The following is a 24,547-nucleotide window of genomic DNA, read 5'->3' on the forward strand; positions in this document are numbered from 1 at the left end:
ACATTATTAGTGATCATAAGTGCGCGGAAGGAAGTTGGTTCCCAAATATATAGTTAATGGTGAGTTTGAAATAGGAAAGAAGAGGAAAACGGACTTCCATTGAATCGCATGCACTCTCTCTCACTATCTTACTTTCTTACCCTTTGCCTTCGGAATTGCTGTTCTTCCGCTCCTTCTCACTATCACATCTCAATTACCTAATTCTCTCTTCCAATCTTTATTCATTTCTTCTCGCACTCACAACTCACAACCATGATCAATGCTGCACCAGCGTTATGCACAACCATCAACTCAATTCCAAGATTTTGATACTTTGATTTCCCGGCTTACCGAACAGGTACATTTTCCGCCAACAATGCAAAATCAATGTCAATCGCAACCGTTCTTTTCGTTTCGCTTGCCAAGAAAATTAATCACCATTTCTCAATTGCCTACACAGGCGGTGGAGAGGAACAATGTCGTCCAGCCAGGATCCGTCGACGCTGAATCGGCGGCCGTCCAGGAGCTCCGCCATGACGACGTTCTCCATGGAGGTGTTCGATAACGAAGTCGTGCCCTCCTCCCTCGCCACCATCTCGCCAATTCTCAGAGTCGCCAACGAGATCGAGACCGAGCGTCCCAGGGTTTCATATCTCTGTATGAATCAATCCATCAATCAATCAATTACCGTTGCTTGTGACTTGTGATTGTTAATTTATTTGTTGCTACATTGATGAACCGTATTTATATATGAACGAGTGCAGGTAGGTTCTATGCCTTCGAGAAAGCTCACAGGCTGGACCAGAGTTCCACCGGCCGTGGCGTCAGGCAGTTTAAGACGTTGTTGCTGCAGCGATTGGAGCGGGTAAGGGAGAACTACTTTTTTTCAAGTTTATAATAATAATCGCAGCGCAAACCAACTCAGCGAGTCAGTGATGTTCTTCGCACATACGTTGCATGTAATAATTATCACCTATGGGTCAAACAAATTTTAACTAGAATTAATTATTACAATCATAATTGTTATATAATTATATTATTTTTTAAGAAAAATTTAAAAATAAATAAATATACATATTGAAGTGCATAAAAGGTCTCATTATAAAGAAATAAGGATTAATGAGACGACCAATATTAGGATTAGTATAATTTTTAAGAAAATTATTGTAAAGTAGTTAGTAAATTTATTGTAAATTATATTTATAATTAGATCATAATGTATAATTATTTTACATCATTGGTGTGTAAATTTTTTTCAAAGAAAAATAATAAAAATAAATAAAGAATAACGTACAATGCAATTAAAGTATTTTCACTCGAAAATTAAGGCCTAATATTTTGAAGTACTAAAATTCATATAAATATAAATGTTAGATTAAATTTATTACTACATGTTTAAAGGAGAAAATTTAAAGGGACTTATTGTTTATTAGTGAATGAGTATAAGTATTTTTTGTTAGTCCCTTGATATAAGTATGATTAAAAAAACGTGTAAATTAAATGTATAAAGAGAAGTGTTTATATATCACTATTATGTTTTTAAGGAAAATTATACTGTGCAAATATTATTTATTCTTCTTATTTTTTTTTTAAGTTGCGATGATAAATTGTTAACTAAATGGAGTTGAGGTAGAAAGAGGATACTATGGACAAAAAAGAATTTGGAAGATATAACGAGGGATATGAAAAATCAAAAATAAGAAAATAAAAACAAAAATGGATTAAGGAGAAAAGAAGTGTATTTTTTTTAAAAAAATTTCTTATTATTATACCTTGGTCCCAAGATTTACCTTTTCCCGTGCAATAGGACAATCCAACTAGTCTGGCCTCTCGGCTTAAGAAGACAGATGCGAGGGAAATTCAGTCCTATTATCAGCAATATTATGAACATTATGTCAGAACTCTCGACCAAGCGGATCAGGCTGACAGGTACATACATGCTATTGCTAAGCGTGAACTTTCATGCTCGCTACGATGAATTCCGTTTCAATTCTCTAACCTTGAAATCGAAATTAATTTGCAGAGCCCAGCTCAGCAAAGCTTACCAGACTGCTGGGGTACTATTCGAAGTGCTTTGTGCCGTTAACAAGACTGAGAAGGTCGAAGAAGTTGCTCCTGAGGTTCGTCTCGTTTCACATTACCCTTTCAGTTCTGTTCGGGGATTTTGTTCCATTTTTCAATATCAATTTGTGTGTGCAGATTATCGCGGCTGCCAGAGATGTCCAGGCGAAGACGGAGATTTATACGCCTTACAATATTCTTCCTCTGGATGCTGCTGGTGCTTCCGTGCCTATTATGCAATTTGAAGAGGTGTTGCTTTTTAAGCGGTTCATGTGTGGAGTCTTTGTGTTTTAGTTTTCATTGCACTGATTTCTTTGGCTTTCTTTCGTTGTTTTAGATTAAGGCTGCTGTTTCTGCGCTTTGGAATACTCGTGGCTTGAACTGGCCTTCTTCAGTCGAGCAACACAGGCATAAAACCGGAGATCTAGACATGCTTGATTGGCTCAAAGCCATGTTTGGTTTCCAGGCATGTATTTTGCACGTGAACAGAATGATTTATGAATGACTAGATTTTTGTATGGCCTCCTTAAATTGTTAATATGTTTGGTTTGTTTTTGGCACAGAGGGACAACGTCAGGAATCAGAGAGAGCATCTGATTTTGCTTCTAGCTAACTCTCATATAAGGCTACACCCTAAACCCGAGCCTTTCAACCTGGCAAGTGTCTGTCTCTCATTTTTTACTATTTTGGGCAAAAGCGTAATGGACTAAATAAAGATAAAACGAAAATCAAGAGAACTCTTGTCAAAATTACATTATCAATTTTTTATCTATCAGGGTAGCCTTAGCCTGCTTTGCTTTGGCCGGAAGTTAAATTCTGTGTTCTTTTTTCCTCTCATTTCCTTTTGGTTTTATCAAAATCACAGCTTGATGATCGTGCTGTGGATTCAGTGATGAAAAATCTCTTTAAGAATTACAAAACATGGTGCAAATTCTTGGGACGAAAACATAGTTTAAGGTGAGATATGATAATATCAGTGTCAGTGAAAATCTATTTTTTTTTTGTTAAAAGTTCTTATGGTGTTCTTTCACACAGACTTCCTCAAGGACAGCAAGAGATACAGCAGAGGAAGTTGCTTTATATGGGCTTGTATCTTCTTATCTGGGGTGAAGCGGCCAATGTTCGCTTCATGCCAGAGTGTCTATGCTACATATTTCACAATGTGAGTACACTTTCCATGTGTTCCATAATATCTTGTGCTATAATGCTTTTGAAAATGCTATGTAGTTGTTTTCTCTTTTAATCTTGTTCAATTTATTTGTGATTTTTGCATATGCTAATAATGGCCAACTAAAACTTCAGATGGCATATGAACTGCATGGTTTATTGGCTGGAAATGTCAGCATTGTTACCGGTGAAAATATCAAGCCTTCTTATGGTGGTGATGATGAGGCATTCCTGCGCAAGGTTATAACTCCCCTGTACAGAGTAATTGAAAAAGTAAGATTATGTCTCCCATGACATCATCATAATACTTCAGGTATCTATTCTCTATACAATCAATGATTTATAAAGTTATTAATCATGTTAATTATTCTAGGAAGCCAAGAAGAGCAGACATGGAAAGGCTCCACACTCAGCATGGTGCAACTATGATGATCTAAATGAGTATTTCTGGTTGGTTTTTCTTTAGGATTTTATTACTGAAATTGACTTTGTTGGTTTGCTTAATCATTTATTAATTTACAATGTATATTTTTTTGCAGGTCATCTGAATGCTTTTCTCTTGGATGGCCCATGCGTGATGATGGTGAATTCTTTAAATCAACAAGTGATTTAACACAGGTGTTTACATCCTAAGAAGCTACTGCCATGGTTGTTATTTACATTATTTTCAGTATTTATATCAATTTTGTATCAGGGAAGAAAGGGTGCTCCAAGACAATCTGGAAAAACTTGCAAATCAAATTTTGTTGAGACACGATCATTCTGGCACACCTTCCACAGCTTTGATCGTATGTGGACCTTTTTCTTACTGGGTTTGCAGGTATTTATTTCAACCAGAGGAAATGCTTATGTGCCTATATTTCCCCCCTTATTATGGGTTATGACAAGGCTTGAGCATTCTTATTACAGGTGATGTTCATTATGGCTTGGGAAGGGATTTTGCTATCAGATATATTTCAGAAGGATGTCTTATATAATCTCTCAAGTATATTCATCACAGCATCCATTCTGCGCTTGCTTCAAAGTATGATATGTTCACTTAAGTTGCTCTTGTTTATGTAAACTTATCACCCTCTACTATCAGGATCTCTAGTAGCAATCATTTTATATTGATGGTCTGATTATCTTATTAGTTCAAAAAGCTTGACATTTCATATACTGGAAGTTGCATGAAAATGTCATATGAGCAGTACAAACTTCATAAGTGATATGAGAAGCAAGATAGCGCTGAATTATATTTTGGTTTTTTGGCATGACAAATTCCACCTGAAATTGAAGAATGTTGTCAGGGTTCTTTGCCTCCTTCATTTCCCTGTTAGGCAAGTCAGGTGCATGCATGAGTTATTCCTTGCACATCTTTCCTATCAATTTTTAAGTTTTTTATTCAGAAAAGAAATTCTGTAATGTCAACTTATATAAGATCAATCAGCTATGTCAATTGAGAATTTACATGTTTAATAGTTTGGTAGTGACTCTAAAGACCATCAATCTCTACCTTGCAGATTCTATCTACAAAGTTTACCTTCAATATTTTATATTGAGTGAAGAAATCGTTTTCTTCAATGTTGACACTTTATTCTATCATATTTTTTGGGCTAATTAATTTGCTGAATCTGTGTCATACTAAAATTTAGTTGAAATGAGAGGATTTTGTATTAATTGTATATTTTGTACGTTCACTAATCTCCTTTTTTATCTGTTAAATGACTATGTTTAAAAGAAAGGAAATGAGGAAATAACATTAATAAGGAAATAGGGAAACAAATATTTAAAGATATTTTTTACCTCTTAAATGTTTACAATATTTAAATAGTCTCCCTCAAGTGGATATCAATTATTCCCAACTTGCTACTAAGATCTTGGAATCTAGCACTGGGAAGTCCTTTTGTGAAGACATTTTCCACTTGAAGTTATGTAGGCATTTTGCTGTAACTAAGGCCACCATCCAACTTTTCTTTAAGTGTCTGACAATCTCTTTGTGTTCTCTTCTGTCTTGTTGGATTGGTTACGAGCAATGCTAATAGCTGAATTGTTATCACAAAAACTCATGGGACCTTTATATTTAGCTTTGAGGTCATCAAGAATAATTTTCATCAATAATCCTTCTCATATGTCATACATCATAGCTTTGAAACTCAGCTTCTGCACTAAAATGAATAACTACATTCCGCTTCTTGCTCCTCCATGTTATCAAATTTCCATCAAGAAACATGCAATAACCAGAAGTGGATCTTCTATGTATGATTGACTTACATAATCAACATTAGTGTATATCTCCATGTACAATGAGTCTTCTTTTCTAAATAATAGTCATTTCCTCGTGCTTGCCTTCAAATAATGAAGGATCATCTCTACTACCTAAAGGTGTGTCTCAGACTCTCATGTGGGTCATGCATAAATTGATTGACTACACTAACAATGTAGATATTATCAACTTAGTATGAGATAGAAATATTAGTTTGCCCACCAATTTTTGGTATTGGGATTTCGCTACAGGTGAACTTTCTTCACTTCCAATCTTGTGGTTCTGCCCAATGGACACCCTCGTTGCATCCTAATTTACTTGTCTCCTTAAGAAGGTCAAGAATGTCATTTTTTTTCGGGAATTAAAATGCTTTATTTTTTGTTTGGAATAGGCAACCTTTATTCCAAGGAAATATTTTAGCTTTCTCAACTCCTTTATTTTGAAATGAATTATCAGCATTTCTTTCAAGGTTAGTTTTTGTCATCATCATCTACAATACACTACACAAAGCACATATATAGAGTATGATCACCTTGACTTTGTTTGTATTCCTAATGCATCATATATGATTTGAGTAAATCTTTCAAACCATGGTAAAAGAAATTGTTTGAAGCCATACAAAACCTTCTCAAACCTACATACACTTTGTTTTTTCCATTGTGAGATTCAAATCCCAAGGGAAGTCTCCATGCAAGAAGACATTTAACAAGTCCCAACCAAAGTGGGCAGCTAGGGTGAGAATGATTCTTACTATATTCATTTTTGCCATAAAGGCAAATGTCTCCTCATAGTCAACACCATAGGTCTATGTGTATCCTTTGTCACCAATCTTGTGCTTTGATCTAATATCCTCTCAGATTTACACTTTGGTGTGTATATCAATCATCAATACTTTTCAACTTTCTTGTCTTTGGGTTTATCAACAATCTTGCAAGTTGAGTTTCTCTCTAATGTCTCCATCTCTTCATTCATGACTTGAACCCAATTTCTGTCTTTCATAGCTTCTTGAAATGATGAAGATGTTTTGATTGCATCAATGGTTGCAATAAAGCTTTGATGCTGGAAAGAGAGACAATCAATAGAAACAAATTGAGAAATGAGATACCTGACACATGATGTTTTCCTTTTAATAGGCATATCATCAACAACTTTGTCAATATCATTATCATCCTCATGATTTGTATATTATGTCCAGTTTAGACAATTCATTGTGGGTTTTGAGTGAGTTTTTCTCACCTTCGCTATTTCTTTCCAAAGAACCAATCTTCCTTTTTTGCTTCATTGTGATCTTATGTGCTTCTTGGACATGTTGCTAAGACAAGAAAAAGGTAAATGACCCTAAGAGGCTAGTAGAATACTCTCCCCCTAAAACTAAGGGCTGACCAAGAAAAATTTTGTTTCATGAAAGGTGACATTCATTGATATAAAAACCTGACAACTCTAAGAGTAATAACACTTGTAGCCCTTTTATTTGAGGTGTAACCAATAAAGATACATTTAACAAATCTTGGGTCTAACTTGCCATGATGGAGACTGTGTGAACAGACAAATGCAACACATCCAAACACAACATAAGAGACTCAACGGTAGGGGTAAAGAAGGGAAAAATGATAACATGTGTTTAATTGACTAATTGAAAGAATAATTGAAAGAGAAGAGCCTTGATAACGTGTCAAATTTTTCTCTCGGCAACCCAATTTTGTTGGAGGCATTAATATTATAAGTTCACCTATGGATAATAACTTGATCTGTATCAAACTTAGAAATTTCTAGGTTAACATATTAAGTACCATTGTCTAACTTGATTCTTTTAATGGACTTACTTGGTTTTTGACAAGATGAAAAAAATTGACAAATATTTGACTAACTTTGGATTTATGTTTCATATGGTAACTCCACGTCACACAAGTACAATTATTAATGGAAGTTACAAACCATCCAGTCATCAGAAACATATTCATTACATGTCCCCATACATACATCTGAATGAACACGATTAAAAGGAGTAACACTTTTATTATTACTAGGTAAAAGGATGCATCATGATACTTAAAAACTTGAAAAAATTAAATGAAAGAACTCAATAGACCCTTTTGTAAACAAAAGAGGAAATAAAGTCTTAAGCAAATTCAATGGTAGAGATCCAAGATGCCTATGGTGAAGCCAAATTTGGGAGGTTGCCCAAGTCTTTGTGGTTGCTTGTTGACTAGAAGACAACACTGTTTTGTTCTTTTTGGTACCATCACCAACTTTCATGTTCAATTGGAAGTATAACCCACCCTGCTCTTCTATGAAAGACACAATGAGAATGAAAAAAAATTGTTACAATTCATAATATTTTTGTAAGCTTGTGTACAAAGATAAGATTGTTAGCCAATTTAGGAACATGGAGGACATTGTATAAAGATAAAGAGGGCTCAAATTGTCGTCACATCCAATAATAGGACATGATCTCCATTGACAAATGTAATGAGTTGCTTTCCAAATCCTCTACAGTATGGTGTAAAATGTGAGGAGATTGGGGTCATATCATCTATTTCCCCAAAACCAAGGATCCAAATATCTTGGGAAATATAACTATAAATATTTAGAGAACTCTTATCCTTCGTGGTCAAAGAATAAGAGCCAAAAAGCTTACTAAGGTCATGGGGACTTAGAGGGATTACCTTTTCTTCAACCATGATAGAATCTAGGTAATATGGACATATGGGTTCAACTTTGCAATGATTGACTCTAAAAAGCATAGTCAAGAAAAAAGGAGAATGTGTTGGTGTAGTTCTGGAAGACATGATACGCATCCTGTGTAGAATAAGCCCTGAAACAGGTAGAGATGTTGCCAATGAGCCTTTTTGTGGTGGCTTGTCAAGTGGGACACACCGGAAGGTGGAATATGGCTTGTGAACAGTAACACATGAACAGTGCACATCATTTTATTTTATTTTTTCTGGCCAGCAAAGGGAATTTGCACCTCCTAGTCTGACTGATGGTCGTAGTGGTGGTGGTAGGAGCAGTGAGTAGATAGATTAAATGACTATGCATAAAAAAAATTAGGAAATTACAATAAAAAAACAATAGGGAAGCAAATATCCAAAGATATTTTGAGATGTTTTTGACCTCCTAAATATCTGTGATATTTACAACATCATTCATTTTGGAAACAAAAGATAAGTTGTTATTTTCTACATTATTTTCCTTCATTTTTTAATATTGATGTAGATCCAAATTTTATAATAACTTTTCCTTTTCCTTTTTGACTGTTCTTTTTATCTTCTTCCTTGTTCATAGAAATTTACTATCATTTATATTTCTCTTTATATGATTTAGGTATCTTGGACCTGATCCTGAACTTTCCAGGCTATCATCGATGGAAATTCACTGATGTGCTGAGAAATATTCTGAAAGTTTTTGTCAGTCTTTTTTGGGTTATCATTCTTCCACTCTTCTATGTTCATTCCTTCAATGGGGCACCTGAGGGTCTGAAGCAGTTGCTTTCCTTTTTCAATCAAATAAAAGGCATTCCACCATTGTACATGCTGGCAGTTGCATTATATTTGGTTCCAAATTTACTAACAGCTATTCTGTTTCTTTTCCCAATGCTAAGGCGTTGGATAGAAAACTCAGACTGGCTCATTGTTAGACTCTTCTTATGGTGGTCTCAGGTAAAGAGCTTCATGGTTTTCATTAAATGATTCTGTTGGTAAAGAGCTTCTTTCAATGTAATTACTGGTTATTCTAAAAGTAACTAAAATTTGCACAGAGCCTAGAAATAAGTGGGAACAGTTGTTTAGGTTAATTTTGTTTAAATTGATATGACTGATATCTGTAATGTGGAGAGCATACAGCTAATTTCCTAATAAGGACTTTTCCAGTAGGAATGATCCTTCAAGACCTTAAAGCATGTAGTTTTTATGCAAAATGCATACATACAGTTACACACACACACAATTAACATCTAGTAGAAATTCATAGTGAAGCACTAATTTGAAGGTTGTTTTATTTTATATTATTTTATTTACTTTTCTTTCCTATTTAAGGTATTCGACTCTAAAACATGCAATAACTTTATACTTTCAACTCTAATAGTAAAAATCCATCATATCAATCAAATTTTGTTCAGTTTTATATATTTGAAAAGTATATATTACAAACCATGCCCACAATTTAGAAGGAAATGGTGGTACTTTTTATAAGGTACTTTACAATGTCTAGAAAACATTAATTTTATTTTTCATCTTTTGCTCCTATTAAAAATTGTGAGAGTGTGTTCTTGTTGCTGGATAATGAGAGAGAATTTGAGAAATAAATATCCTCTCACCTTGTAGACTCTCCAGTTGTCATTTATCAATTTTATTGGTATTGGTGGATAGTTTTTGATATGGTTTAATATTTTTACCTCACCCATGAAAATTTAATGATAAGTAAGAAGGGTAAAGTTAGTATATTATGATTTTGTTTTATAAACCCAATTAAATTAACTAACAAAACTACTTACATTGATCTGTGTGATTTGGTCAAAAGTATCTTACAATAAGGACCGGAAGAAGTAACGAAAACAAAACAATTTTGGACTTGCATGAAATTTTATGGCTATGATCTACATGTTAGAAAATTTCAATCTAATGGTTGATTGTGTCAAAACGTCATGCGATAAAATGCTACTCAGTGTTGTAAGATTGATTTAGGCATACACTAGATTCAATTGATCTCTTCTTTGATACATTATACACCCACAGAGACAAGTAAAAATTGCACTTTTCTGCTTTAATAGTTTGCCTCTTCTGATCAGAGGTTTTCTTCTACTTGCTTGGGAGTCCATTTCAGCCAACTTTTCGTAGCAAATAATTTACCTAATGAGCTGCCATAAATTTACATAAAGAATTAAAGATTAGCTATGATACATTTTTTTGTTACAGTATCTTTTTGGTGAATGGTGAGAATGTTTAAGGTTAGAACTTTGATACTCTTAGGACATAATTTTCCCAGAATTGACTATTGTATTATTGACCATGATTTTGTACATTCATAACGCCAACATTTATGGTCTAACTCTTAAAGAATCTGAGTTGTAGCATTAATTTTTGTTTTAAGTCTTTATTTTTTAAATGTGTGAATACTATGAAATAGTAACGGCCCATCTTTTAAAAAAACATATGTTTTCTGTACTTGTATCAATAATTTGAATTCTTTGGGTATCATTTGTCCATTTTTTAAATGTTCATTTTTCCTCATGCAGCCAAGAATCTATGTAGGAAGAGGAATGCATGAAAGTCAATTTGCTCTCCTAAAGTATGTTTGACACAACACTATTTACTAAAATAATAATACCTCCATTCCTATATATAAGACTCAATTACCTAATTCACCAAGATTAAGAAAAGTAGTTAATTTAGTTGATAACAATAAATTTGTCGAATTTATATATATTTTTTTTTCTGAAACTACCCTCATACTACTTCACTTTCCTAATTAATACTCTATATCTTCTAATCAACTAGTGTACCTGTCATATACTATTTTTTTCCTAATTAATATTCATTTTTGTCTTAATCAATTAGAATGCATGCTCTTTAAAGAATTTATAATTAATGTATTTTACCAAATTAAGAGAACACATTTTAATTAGGGTACTTCAGTTTTAAAATAATTAATATATGAGACAATAAGAATTGAGTCTTATAAAAGAACAAACAATTGTTTTGAGTTGGGTCTTATAAATAAGAACAGAGGTTGTATATTATTTCTCCTTTGTTTATTGTTTGAAAATTGTTCCATTATCTAGATTCTTTCATGAATTTCAGGTACACTATATTCTGGTTGCTGCTTTTGACTTGCAAATTTTTATTCAGTTTTTTCGTCCAGGTAAAAATCTTATATGTTTGTAGTTGTTACCTAATAAGCTAGTCTTGAAAATTTATTGGATATCTTTCTAACTGTTGTATCTATCTTCAGATAAAACCTCTAGTTAGGCCAACAAAGGATATAATGAGCATTCGACATGTTAATTTTGGCTGGCATGAATTTTTTCCCTATGGTAGTTTCTTCTCCTTTTCATGATTACATTGTATATTTCTGTTAATTATATTGATCTAATGTTTTCAAGTGGATGCAGCTAAAAATAACTATGGTGCAGTGGCTGCACTCTGGGCTCCTGTACTTTTGGTGTGTATGTTATATCATGGTTATGGTTACATAAATTACTCTTTTCTCTTGGACAGTTATCTCGGTGTATCATCTCATTATTTACATCTTCATTATAGGTTTATTTCATGGACACTCAACTTTGGTATGCGGTCTTCTCAACTTTATATGGTGGTGGTGTTGGAGCCTTTGATCGTCTAGGAGAGGTCCTCCATCATAAGTTTTATTCTATTTTTATCTTGCCATATTATCTTATTGACTTTCTAATTTTTGGTAAAACACAGGCACATATAGAAACTCAAACCTATTTAATCAAGTTAAGAAATTTATAGGATCCTTTTGGATGCAAATTACTGGATCATTAGCAACAAACTTTTTAGTAACCTTTTTTAACATATTCTTTATTGTTGACTGAAATTTATGAACTCTAAAAAATTCAGTGTATTCAAAGAGTAAAATAATTGACAATCTTTAACTGTCAGTTAATGTTGCTATTAATTTGATTGCATAGATACGCACTCTGGAAATGCTAAGATCACGGTTTCAGTCATTGCCTGGTGCATTCAACACATGCTTGGTTCCTTCTGATAAGAAGCAAAGAGGGAGATTCTCTCTCTCAAAGCAATTTGCTGAGGTTTTAACACATTTTAATTTCTAAGCACATTAAAATATTTGTATTAAATCATCTTCACGTTAACTTTAGTTTCCATGCTCGTATAGATTTCTGCAAGCAAAAGAAATGAAGCTGCCAAATTTGCCCAATTATGGAATGAGATTATTTGCAGTTTTCGCGAGGAAGATCTCATAAGTGATAGGAAAGGACCTCAGAGCCAATCTCTTTAGTTGCTTTTCCTTGTTGTCAATCCTAGATTCAACGTTTTCTCCATCTTTTTTTTTTTTCTGCCCATCACCTATTTTGGACTAAACTATGTTTGCATGATGACTCCAGGGAGATGGATCTTTTGCTAGTTCCTTACTCATTGGGTCATAGTCTGAAAATAATTCAGTGGCCACCATTTTTGCTTGCGGGCAAGGTATGTTAGTGTGATTTAATGGAAAATGCTAGAAACACACTCTCTAGCACATTCTTTTTAGCACATTCCCTCTGTTTGGTTGAAATTTATTGAAAATTATAATTTCTGGTGGGTCCCACACTTCATTTAATGAATCTCTCAGGATTTTTAGTTTTCAATGAATTTTAACTAATAAAAGTGTGTTAGAGAGTATGTTGCTAACACTCTTTGTGATTCAATTTCAATATTCATATGTTTATTACCAGTCTATATGATTAGCACTGTCAATCTTACAGATTACTGTAGCACTGGATATGGCAACTCAGTTTCGAGGGAAGGACTCTGATCTTTGGAAGCGCATATGTGCAGATGAAAATATGAAATGTGCTGTGATTGAATGCTATGAATCCTTTAAACATGTTCTACATGATCTAGTGACAGGAGAAACTGAAAAAAGGTATCTTTTGGTATCTTGTTGGTGTGTGTGAATTTAGTTTACACTTCATGCCAGAAGTGTGCTATTCAATATTAATGGATTATGCTAATTAGACTCAGTTTCATCAACCTTATAAAGGACAAGACAAAATGTGAGTAATTATTTCTCGTTGATTGTATTTGTCTGTACGTACATATTTTATAGCCAAGTCTAAGGTTCAAAAGGGGAAAGAAACCTCCCTAATAAAGACAAAAATAAAGACTGATTCCCACCTAATTTGTGTCTTCCACAAATCAGTCGTTATCCTAAAATAGTACAACATTAAATACTTAATTATACTGATATTAGGAGTCCTTTTGAATTTCCTGAATAGCAATTATTTTTTATTTTATTATTGTTTTTAATCTAGCAGCTAGCTAGATTTTAGATCTATTTGTGAGTTACTTGACTAACTTTCCAAATCAATATTATTTTGAGCAGCATGATTTCATAATTTCATATTGAAGTACAGAGGGTAATTCGATATTTTGTTATCATCTGTTTTTTGATTTCTTAAGTAGCACATATAATTGAAGCTATGGATATTTAATTAAATTGAATTCTTATCTGTACTTCTGAATCAATTGTGATGAACCAGTATAATTTCCATCATCATTAAAGAAGTCGAGAGCAATATCTCAAAGAATACACTTCTTACAAATTTCCGTATGGGCTTTTTACCCTCCCTTTGTAAGAAGTTTGTGGAGCTTGTGGAAATCTTGGTGAGTGATTCAAAACAATAAGTAACTATATCTGTAGTTTGTATTCTTGAATGGTGTCTTGTCTTTAGCCATTATTCGGAAACTTGTATTCTGATTTTTTGTCACAGAAAAGTGGAGATGCATCCAAGCGGGGTACAGTGGTGGTCTTGCTGCAAGACATGCTAGAAGTGGTTACCGATATGATGGTGAATGAAATCAGGTTGTTTTAACTTAGAGGCACTGAATTTGGAATATATTAAATTATTAATATGATAACTCATGGATCTTTCATTGAAAGTAATAATGCTTGTTTTTTTTACTTTTGATGTTCATCAGCGAATTGGCAGAACTTAATCAAAGTAGTAAGGATACAGGACGACAAGTTTTTGCTGGTACAGAGGCAAAACCTGCTATACTGTTCCCTCCTGTGGTTACAGCACAATGGGAGGAACAGGTGCTTAGTACTGTAACTTTAAGTTTAATTCTTTACTTTTTTAGTTTATATTATTCAATGATCTGGAGGCTTCTTTAACCAATGAATCATTGTGTTGTTCAGATAAGACGGCTTTATCTACTCTTGACTGTAAAGGAATCTGCCATTGATGTTCCAACAAACAGCGAAGTACGCAGAAGGGTTGCATTCTTTACCAATTCTTTGTTTATGGATATGCCACGTGCTCCTCGAGTACGTAAAATGCTCTCATTCAGGTCTGGTGCAGATTCCTTAATTACTACATGCCCACGAAGACATGTGCCAATGTTATGTCTTATAGAGATTATAAAGTGCAGTAACATCATGTTTTTATTGTGCACACTAAATGCAAATTAAATGTCAACATCCTAACAAAGCAGATAGAACAGAAATCATATCCATCAGTGTGTGTTATATGGTGTTTTCTTTAGAATGTGATGACTTCAACTGTTGTAGGATTACTATCATATACAGTAGACGCAAAATACTCCCTTTTTTAGTCATTTAACATATTTTTGTCAAGGAATTTTGTATGCACAAAATTCAAATTGCGATGCGTTCTAAAGCTTCTTTGTGCTTATGTAGAGCCTTTTTTGTTTCTTCTTTTCAGTGTCCTAACTCCATACTACAGTGAAGAGACTGTATATTCTAAGAATGACATTGAGGTTGATAATGAAGATGGCGTGTCAATCATATATTACCTTCAAAAGATCTTCCCTGGTTTGTAATAACTCAGTTTAATTGAATTGTATATTGATAATACAGAATGGACTAGCTAAAATTTCGTAATGTTGCCAGATGAATGGAATAACTTCTTGGAGCGACTTGATTGTAAGAAAGATAGCGAGGTATGGGAAAAAGATGAGAATATATTACAGCTACGTCACTGGGCCTCATTAAGAGGACAAACTCTTTGTAGGACAGGTATATAGTGATTCTCTTTCCCCTCCCCTCATGCTGGATCAAGCCAACTGATATTTTTCCTCTTCTAACGTAGTTAGGGGAATGATGTACTACCGGCGGGCAATAAAGCTCCAGGCATTTCTTGATATGGCTTCTGAAAAGGGTAAGATTAAGTTCCTTTTATTCTGAGATATTTAGCTAAATCTAATAGATATAATGGGAGGTTTGTGATTCACAGTTTTTCTTAAACTGTGGGCCTTAGTCTTTTCTTATGTATGCATACCTTTAACTCTTAACAAGCATTTCCTCGCTCATATGCTATCGGGTAAAAATACTTGTCATATTCATCTACCAAGATCATTGCACATTATTTTTTCTGGGCAGAGATACTCGACGGCTACAAAGCTATTGCAGTTCCTTCTGAGGAAGAAAAAAAGAGTCATAGATCCTTATATGCCAGTTTAGAGGCTATGGCTGATATGAAATTCACATACGTTGCTACCTGTCAGAACTATGGGAATCAGAAGCGCAGTGGAGACCGCCGTGCAACAGATATCCTGAATTTGATGGTTAAGTATGTTCCCCTTTTCTTAATTAAAATTGAAAATTTTATGTTTGATATATATAGGCTTTTAGTTTCCCTAGTTCACATAATTTAAGAATCTAATTTTTGGTTCTTCATGTATAGCAATCCCTCACTTCGTGTTGCATATATTGATGAAGTTGAAGAAAGAGAAGGTGGAAAAGTACAGAAAGTTTATTATTCTGTATTGGTCAAAGCTGTGGATAATCTTGACCAAGTAAATGCATATTGATGTCTGAGAAAAGGTAGTTAATTACTAGTGGTTGGCTTATAAATGATTGTTTTTGTATCTCCTCTGAAGGAAATATATCGGATAAAGCTTCCGGGTCCGGCAAAGTTAGGAGAAGGGAAGCCAGAAAACCAAAATCATGCCATCATTTTTACTAGAGGGGAAGCTCTTCAGGCTATTGACATGAACCAGGTAAAACATTATAAAATGTGAAGCTTGAACAAGTTGACAATCGGTGTCAGCCTATTAAAGTTGGTTTATTTGAAATTTCCTCTAGGATAATTACTTGGAAGAAGCTTTAAAAATGCGTAACCTTCTGGAAGAATTTGATGAGGATCATGGAGTGCGCCCACCCACCATACTAGGTGTCCGTGAGCATATTTTCACCGGAAGGTTATGAAGTTTTTTCTACTTAGAGCTAACACTTTGTCGTGCTAAGATCCTATATTTTACTTAATTTTATAACTTGTTACAGTGTCTCTTCCTTGGCCTGGTTTATGTCAAATCAAGAAACTAGCTTTGTCACAATTGGTCAAAGAGTTCTTGCAAGACCACTAAAGTAAGTTTTTGTTTGTCTTATGTTTCTCCATATGCAGTTGACTTGCCATAAATTAGGAACCTCCCGAGAAACAAAATGGCTAATCAAGGCAGCATTTTGATTTAAGAGTGAGGTGCATGCAAGATATTTAAAACTAGCTTAAAAGGTTAACAACATGCAAGATGAATTTTATGCTTTGTGCCTTCCTCTTTTTTGATTTTCTTGGGGGCAATAATCATTCAACTATTGGAATTTTCTTTTTTCTGTCTTCCGATGCTGTTGCAAGATAAGAGAATTAAAATACATATAATACAGAATACACAGTTTCTGACTTTGATTTTTTCAATTGTAGGGTTCGATTCCACTATGGTCATCCAGATGTTTTTGATAGAATTTTCCACTTTACCCGTGGAGGAATCAGCAAGGCTTCTTGTGGCATCAATCTGAGCGAGGATATATTTGCTGGTAACATTCTTGATACATCTTTTTTGACCATGTTATTTGATATTTCTACCTCTGCATCATATATGCCTTTTCTATACAGGATTCAACTCAACACTAAGACGTGGAAATGTGACTCATCATGAGTATATCCAAGTTGGAAAGGGTAGAGATGTTGGGCTCAATCAAATCTCTCTTTTTGAAGCAAAAGTGGCCTGTGGCAATGGAGAGCAGATAATGAGCAGGGATATCTACCGACTGGGGCATCGATTTGACTTTTTCCGCATGCTATCATTTTATTTTACAACTGTTGGATTTTATGTTAGCTCAATGGTAACGCTTAATGCTTTAGGATCAAGCAAAATAATACTGAACATCTTTATATAAAAGCAATAAGGTTATTTCAGTAAATTCTGTTATTACAATTTACCAAATGGTGTCTTTTGAAAAAATAATATCCAATTAGAGGAATGGATATGGATTTTTCTGATGATTTGATCACTTAAACCCTAACATCGGAGTTATGTAATTGTCTTGATTAGATGTCTTGAATTTTATCCTAATGCGCTTAATTAGCTAATCCCTCATCTAGCACTAAAGCTTTCTTCTGCTGTTCACAGTTGGTGGCTATTACGGTTTATGCTTTCCTGTATGGCAGACTTTACCTGTCATTGAGTGGATTAGAATCTGCTATAGTTAAGATTGCTAGGAAAAAGGGTGATGATCCATTAAAGGCTGCAATGGCTTCCCAATCTGTTGTTCAAATAGGTCTTCTGATGACTCTGCCCATGGTCATGGAAATTGGACTAGAGAGAGGATTCAGAACAGCTCTAAGTGAGATCATAATAATGCAGCTTCAGCTAGCACCTGTTTTCTTCACCTTCTCACTAGGGACTAAGATGCACTATTTTGGGCGCACTCTTCTGCATGGAGGAGCAAAGTACAGAGCAACTGGGCGTGGTTTTGTAGTTCGTCATGAAAAGTTTGCAGAAAATTACAGAATGTATTCTAGGAGTCACTTTGTAAAAGGGTTAGAGCTAGCTATACTGCTCATATGTTATAAGCTTTATGGAGCAGCAGCTCCTGGTTTAACATCATATGGCCTTCTCTCAATATCAATGTGGTTTTTGGTATGTTCTTGGTTGTTCAGTCCTTTCCTTTTTAATCCATCCGGATTTGAGTGGCAGAAGATAGTTGAGGATTGGGATGATTGGTCAAAATGGATAAGTTGTCGAGGAGGTATTGGTGTTCCTTCAAACAAGAGCTGGGAATCATGGTGGGATGAGGAACAGGAGCATCTGCAGCACACTGGGATTTGGGGGAGGATTTGGGAGGTCATTCTTTCCCTTCGTTTCTTTCTCTATCAGTATGGGATTGTGTATCATCTACATGTGGCTAGAGGTGACAAGAGCATCATGGTAATTTTTCTTGCCAATTTAATTATGCTTTACATTTTCATATCAAACTTCTGAATCTGCATCTCAGAGTTTGACTGCACATATTTATCATAGTACACATTTTAGACAAAGAAGTTCCTTAGTCAGAAGAATTTTGTCCTTTACCATCCTCCCGAGATGAACAAGAAAGAAAGTGAAAATAAGTAAAAGGCACTAATGAGAAGAACTTTCTAACATGCATTTTTTCTCAGGTTTATGCTCTGTCCTGGCTAGTCGTAGTAGCTGTCATAGTCATCTTGAAGGTCGGTATTCAATTATTGAATGGTTCATTATGAGTTGAAGCATGTTCTATGTGCTTTAGCTTAATAATTATTCTATTAATTAATTGGTGGTGGCATTCTTGCATCTGAAACTGCAGATAGTGTCAATGGGTAGAAAGACGTTCAGTGCTGATTTCCAGCTGATGTTTCGTCTCCTCAAAATGCTTATGTTTATTGGAATCGTTGTTATTCTGGTCTTGATGTTTACTCTACTTAGTCTCACAGTTGGAGACATCTTTGTGAGTCTCCTAGCCTTTATGCCGACAGGTTGGGCATTTATACAGGTAGGTCTTTAATGGTCATAACCTCTTGTTTTGATAGATATTTCTTTCATTTGATGAGATATTGAACGTACACATTGATCTTAATTGTGTCTCTCAGCATTTGATCCGAGCAGTATGCAAGTCCTCTGCTTGTCTCATAAATAAAGTCACTTGTCCATGCAATGGCTAATTTACTGAAAAAATCAATACTACCTCCGATCATTATAATTCGTCATGATTAATAAAAGTAGTTAAACTAGTACATTTTAATTACTAATATCATTAATTTAAATACTCTTTCCAATTGTTTATATAAGAAACAAAATAGGCACTCCTTCTAAACCTAAAAATAGGTACATTTCTTTTGCTGTTATCTGTAAGTGAAAAATGACTTGTTTCTGATTTGCATGATGTTATATATGAGCAGATAGCTCAAGCATGTAAGCCATTGGTGAAGGGAATTGGAATGTGGGGGTCTGTGAAAGCTTTATCAAGAGGGTATGAATACGTGATGGGAGTGGTAATCTTTGCACCAGTTGCCATATTAGCTTGGTTCCCATTTGTTTCAGAATTCCAAACTAGATTGCTATACAACCAAGCTTTCAGCCGAGGGCTTCAAATCCAGCGCATTCTTACTGGTGGCAAGAAGAAGGCATAAGACAACTGAATCCTTTTTCAGTTTTTTTGTAACAAAGTCCAGACAGAAGAGGAGATGAATGTTGCTGCACGCCAAAAAATTTCAGCAATCATGACGTGGAGAAGACTGCATTGTATAAGAATTGTTCAACATAGTGTTGATGAGACGGGGAGCTGGATATTATCCAGGCAGCCAAAAGGCCCTGGACACATTTTCCGACAGTTCTTGCAACAAATGCTCTAATATGTACTCTTATTTCTGCTTTTCGTAAGAAAATTTAGTTAATGATAGGACTCCAAGATTACTGGTTAGAGAGGCAGTGACAAGTTTGGTCCAAGTTTCACTGACAGCAGTTCCTACGAGAAAATACATTGAATGATATACTTGTGAAAGGAAGCTAGTCAATTAATCCTTGAGTATCGAGTAACCAAATCTTGAGGATTGCCTCTTTTAGGCAAAAGTGAAGCTGTTAGTGTAATCGTCTGTTTAACGCTTTTACTAGCTCGATTAAATAAAATTCCTAACGTAGCAGGTGAAATAGATCTGAAATCTGTACTTAACTAGTGTAATTACAATTATGGAATTAAAGTTCAAATTTTGAACGTTGTGTATTTTATCTTAATCTCTACTATTATGCATTATGCGTTTAATGATAATATTTTAGGATGATATAATTATAAAATAAAATTATAATTTGAGAAGAATAAAAAAAGGATAAAGTAAATGATTATTAAATGTGACAATACATTAATGAATCAAATCTATGATATAATTAATAAATAGTTTTAGAATAATATAGATATTTTGAAGGGTATCTTGTATATAACCATCAAAGGACATTTATCCGAAGAAACGAAGTTAGATGATCAGAGGATAAGGAATATAATAAGAGAAAGAAAATATTGACTTTTACATATTAAGTTGATCGGTTTATATTACATTAAAAACTTTTATTGATGAAGTATTTCAAAAGTTTCTAATAAAATTGGATAAAATATATATTATAAATAATTTTCTTTATGGCTGTTGTTTTTCTTTTGTATAGTTAACTTATTTTTATAAAACTTTCTTAACCTAACTCATTTTATTTATATTAATTTTTCCAATAGTTTTAATAAATTTTAAAATGTAATAATATGAAATAAATATACTTTATGTAAATATTTTATTTTCGATAAATATAGACTTAATAAGTGTTTTACATACAAAAATTATTAACTATTGCACTGTAAATTCAAAATGATTAAATACAATAACATAAAAAATATAAGAAGATATATTTACTATCCTAACGCTAATGCTAATGGGGTGTGATAACATGTACCGCTAACAAATTTTATTTATTTTATTTTATTCTGTTTATTTAATATAAAAAAATGGTTAATTTTTTTTTTCGCAAATTACATGTTACAAAAGAATAATAGCAAGATCTACATATAATTTGGTTGCAAGGTTTTCACTAATTAAAAGATATTTAAATAACAAGGATTACATTTTGAAACAAAATTCATATAATTAGCATATTCATGCTCCCGCAAGAGGTACACCCTTGTTCACCATATATTGCTTAGCCTTAGCCATATCGAGAATATGCGAGTTAATCATTGTTGGTCATAACACATAAGAGCGGATCTTACCTATTCAGACTCTCATATTCACGTCGTCGTCCCTTAGGAATTGCTAGGCCCACACTCTCCAATCTTTGGCATACTTCATCTTTACTTAATCAACCTTTCAATTTACTTGTTTATCCAAGCATTAAGGTACAAACTTTCAAATATAAATTTTGCAAAATTTACATATTAAGAAACGTCGTCATTTTTAAATACGTTTGCTCGTACGACATGAAATTACATTGCATAACATTCATGAACTATAGCACCATAAATGATTAATTCATACTTTTCTTAGTAATTCTACTCATTTTTGTTATTTACCCTTATATATGTCGTAATTTTATTTTATTTTTTACATAAAATTATATACGTCATAATTAATTATAACTTATATTTATGATTGAGACTCTTGTAATTATAATATATTCTGTAGAAGAGATAAATTATAAGTTACTTATTTTAATTAAATGCAACTATATAACTACTTCAAACCAAGTTTATAATTCATAATTATAAGAAACTACTCTTTCATTTAAATTATAATACTAAGTATAATAAAATTCATATCAGTACTTAAGAGTATCTAACTTATTAGATTGATAACATAGTAATAAAAGACTAACATTTATTGTTACAGCAACTTTACTTTGTACTTATATATATATATATATATATATATATAGAGGAAGGATTCTTTTATTTTAGGAGTAAGTTTATCTAGACTTACTTCGTTCAATAACTCATGTTTTACATCAAATTTTAACGATCCACCGTTCAATTTAAAGTTCTTAATGCATAGATCAAATATGCAAATTTTTAGAAAATTTAAAAATTATTTGATACTTCATTTCATTAATTTGAATCAATGTATAAAATAATTTTATGATTATCTATCAATTTGAATTAATGAAATGAAGTATCAAATAGTTTTCAAATTTTCTAAAAATTTGCAAATTTGATATATACATTAAAAAATTTAAATTGAACGGTTGGATCATTAAAATTTGATGTAAAACATGAGTTATTAAACGGAATAAATCTAGGTAAATTTACTTCTAAAATAAACGGATTCTTCCTCATATATATATATATATGGTATTTCTTAAGATAAAAATATACAGTAGCTATAATTTATTAAAATCCCTATAATGTATCGTATAAATTAAATATTCATACATTAGTCTAAATAAAACTTAGAAATTAATATATAACCAAAATAATTTATAATATTGTTATTTTTCAGCACTATTTAATACAAAAGATTCATGCTATCTAATTAAGCAATTAGGGGTGAATAAAAATATTTTAACAAGATCGATAATTAGAAAATATTATTCTAAAAATTATCATAATATTACTACTTCAAACCAAGTTTATAATTTATAATTATAAGAAACTACTCTTTCATATACATTATATAACTAAAAAATTTAACTTCTGAAATTCATTTCAGTATTTAGAGTATCTAACTTATCATATTGATAACATAGTAATTAAGCACTAACATGTTGTTATAGCAATTTTACTTACTTATTTTTTTCTCTCTATATATACATATGGCATTTATAATATTCACTTCCTTTAGATAAAAACATATATATATATATGGTATTTCTTAAGATAAAAATATACAGTAGCTATAATTTATTAAAATCCCTATAATGTGTTGTATAAAATATTTATACATTAGTCTAAATAGAAAACTTAGAAATTAATACATAACCAAAATAATTTATAATATTGTTATTTTTCAGCACTATTTAATACAAAAGATTCATGCTATCTAATTAAGCAATTAGGGGTGAATAAAAATAGGCTTAAATATGTTTTTAGTCCCTCAAATTTAAGACAAATTTGATTTTGGTCCCTCAAATTTAAAACTGTTGTTTTTAATCCCTGTAATTTTTAAAAATCTTGTTTTAGTCCCTTAAGTCACCAATAACATATTTGAAAGTGACTAATTAAGACAGTTATGCAATATCAACCGGATTTAATGTGATATTTTCACTAATAGAGACACGAATAGGTAGATTTTATGCAATAATGTTTGATAAATTTCTTAACAAAATTTGAATATAAGGACTAAAATAAGATTTTTTGAAATTACAGGGACTAAAAACAACAATTTTAATTTTGAGGGACCAAAAATATATTTATCCTAAATTTGAGGGACTAAAAACATATTTAAGCCATAAAAATATTTTAACAAGATCGATAATTAGAAAATATTATTCTAAAAATTATCATAATATTACTACTTCAAACCAAGTTTATAATTTATAATTATAAGAAACTACTCTTTCATATACATTATATAACTAAAAAATTTAACTTCTGAAATTCATATCAGTATTTAGAGTATCTAACTTATCATATTGATAACATAGTAATTAAGCACTAACATGTTGTTATAGCAATTTTACTTACTTATTTTTTTCTCTCTATATATACATATGGCATTTATAATATTCACTTCCTTTAGATAAAAACATACAGTAGCTATAATTTATTAAAATCCCTATAATGTGTTGTATAAAATATTTATACATTAGTCTAAATAGAAAACTTAGAAATTAATACATAACCAAAATAATTTATAATTTTATTATTTTTCAGCACTATTTAACACAAAAGATTCATGCTATCTAAGCAACTAGTGTGAATAAAAATATTTTAACTAAATCGATAATTAGAAAATATTATTCTAAAAATTATCATAGATCATTTCATTATTTATATTTTCCTGATCACTTTTTAAACATAAACTCAAGGACGGATCCATAGGGATGGATCCATGTAGAAGAGAGCGGGGTACATGTCCCCACTACTATTTTACACAGATATTTTTTTTTTATCCAAACAAATAATATGTTTTAAAAAATAAAAGTTATATTCTAGTAAAATAAACATATATATTTAAATTATCATATTATAAAATATAAATTTAAAAAAGTTGTTCATTTATTTGATATTTATCAAATTTTTCAAGGAGATTAGTTCTCATATGTGAGAAAAAATATGTCTTAATAACAAATTAATTTTTTTTAAAAAAATTTATTTTTTGATAAAATAAAATTTACACCATATATTTATCTTTTGTACTTTTTATTTGTATATACGTTGATTAAAAAAATTAAAATAATAAAAATTGTAAGATTGTATACGTCAATTAAAAAAATCAAAATGAAAAAGATTGAAAGATTTAAATTCTATTTAGAATTTTTATTATAAAATATATTTTGAAACAAATTATCATCTAAAATATTATATTAGATATTAAAAACATATTTATATTTAAATAAATTAAACTAATTTTTATACAATTTAACATATTTATTTTTATATTTTTAGTAGTATTAAATTATTATA

At 32.1% G+C, this 24,547-nt stretch overlaps 1 protein-coding gene and 1 non-coding gene across 2 annotated transcripts; both read left to right on the forward strand.

Annotated features, from left to right (window-relative positions):
* Positions 1-73: 73 nt before the first annotated feature.
* Positions 74-20,178, forward strand: LOC109799340 (callose synthase 5). Its single transcript, XM_083069201.1, has 43 exons — positions 74-337; positions 440-636; positions 744-844; positions 1,787-1,908; positions 2,003-2,099; positions 2,179-2,289; positions 2,378-2,506; positions 2,604-2,696; positions 2,906-2,997; positions 3,076-3,202; positions 3,343-3,480; positions 3,581-3,657; positions 3,747-3,825; positions 3,902-4,027; positions 4,117-4,231; positions 8,777-9,111; positions 10,686-10,738; positions 11,251-11,311; positions 11,402-11,483; positions 11,562-11,611; positions 11,710-11,796; positions 12,102-12,224; positions 12,311-12,403; positions 12,538-12,624; positions 12,900-13,060; positions 13,677-13,800; positions 13,908-13,999; positions 14,116-14,233; positions 14,336-14,487; positions 14,862-14,971; positions 15,050-15,175; positions 15,249-15,317; positions 15,539-15,728; positions 15,843-15,954; positions 16,039-16,158; positions 16,244-16,359; positions 16,442-16,525; positions 16,857-16,969; positions 17,049-17,278; positions 17,566-18,363; positions 18,594-18,644; positions 18,761-18,946; positions 19,353-20,178. Exons 2-43 carry the CDS (start codon positions 456-458, stop codon positions 19,581-19,583), a joined length of 5,742 nt encoding a protein of 1,913 aa, XP_082925327.1. The 5' UTR covers positions 74-337; positions 440-455; the 3' UTR covers positions 19,584-20,178.
* On the forward strand, positions 15,246-15,326 carry LOC114915966 (small nucleolar RNA J33). Its single transcript, XR_003804240.1, has one exon. It is a non-coding gene; the product is annotated as a small nucleolar RNA J33 (small nucleolar RNA).
* Positions 20,179-24,547: the final 4,369 nt, after the last annotated feature.

Source organism: Cajanus cajan, chromosome 2 (genome assembly GCF_000230855.2).
Source record: "Cajanus cajan strain Asha chromosome 2, NIPB_CcT2T_4, whole genome shotgun sequence".
Classification (NCBI taxonomy): Eukaryota; Viridiplantae; Streptophyta; class Magnoliopsida; order Fabales; family Fabaceae; genus Cajanus; species Cajanus cajan.

What these genes read in the sequence shown, in the direction of transcription:
- LOC109799340 (XM_083069201.1), top strand. Translation starts at nt 456, where the DNA reads ATGTCGTCCAGCCAGGATCCGTCGACGCTGAATCGGCGGCCGTCCAGG. An exon ending in TCTTCTTATGGTGGTCTCAG is followed by an intron (nt 9,112 to 10,685) that starts GTAAAGAGCTTC and finishes TTCCTCATGCAG; the next exon opens with CCAAGAATCTATGTAGGAAG. An exon ending in GAGGTGACAAGAGCATCATG is followed by an intron (nt 18,364 to 18,593) that starts GTAATTTTTCTT and finishes ATTTTTTCTCAG; the next exon opens with GTTTATGCTCTGTCCTGGCT.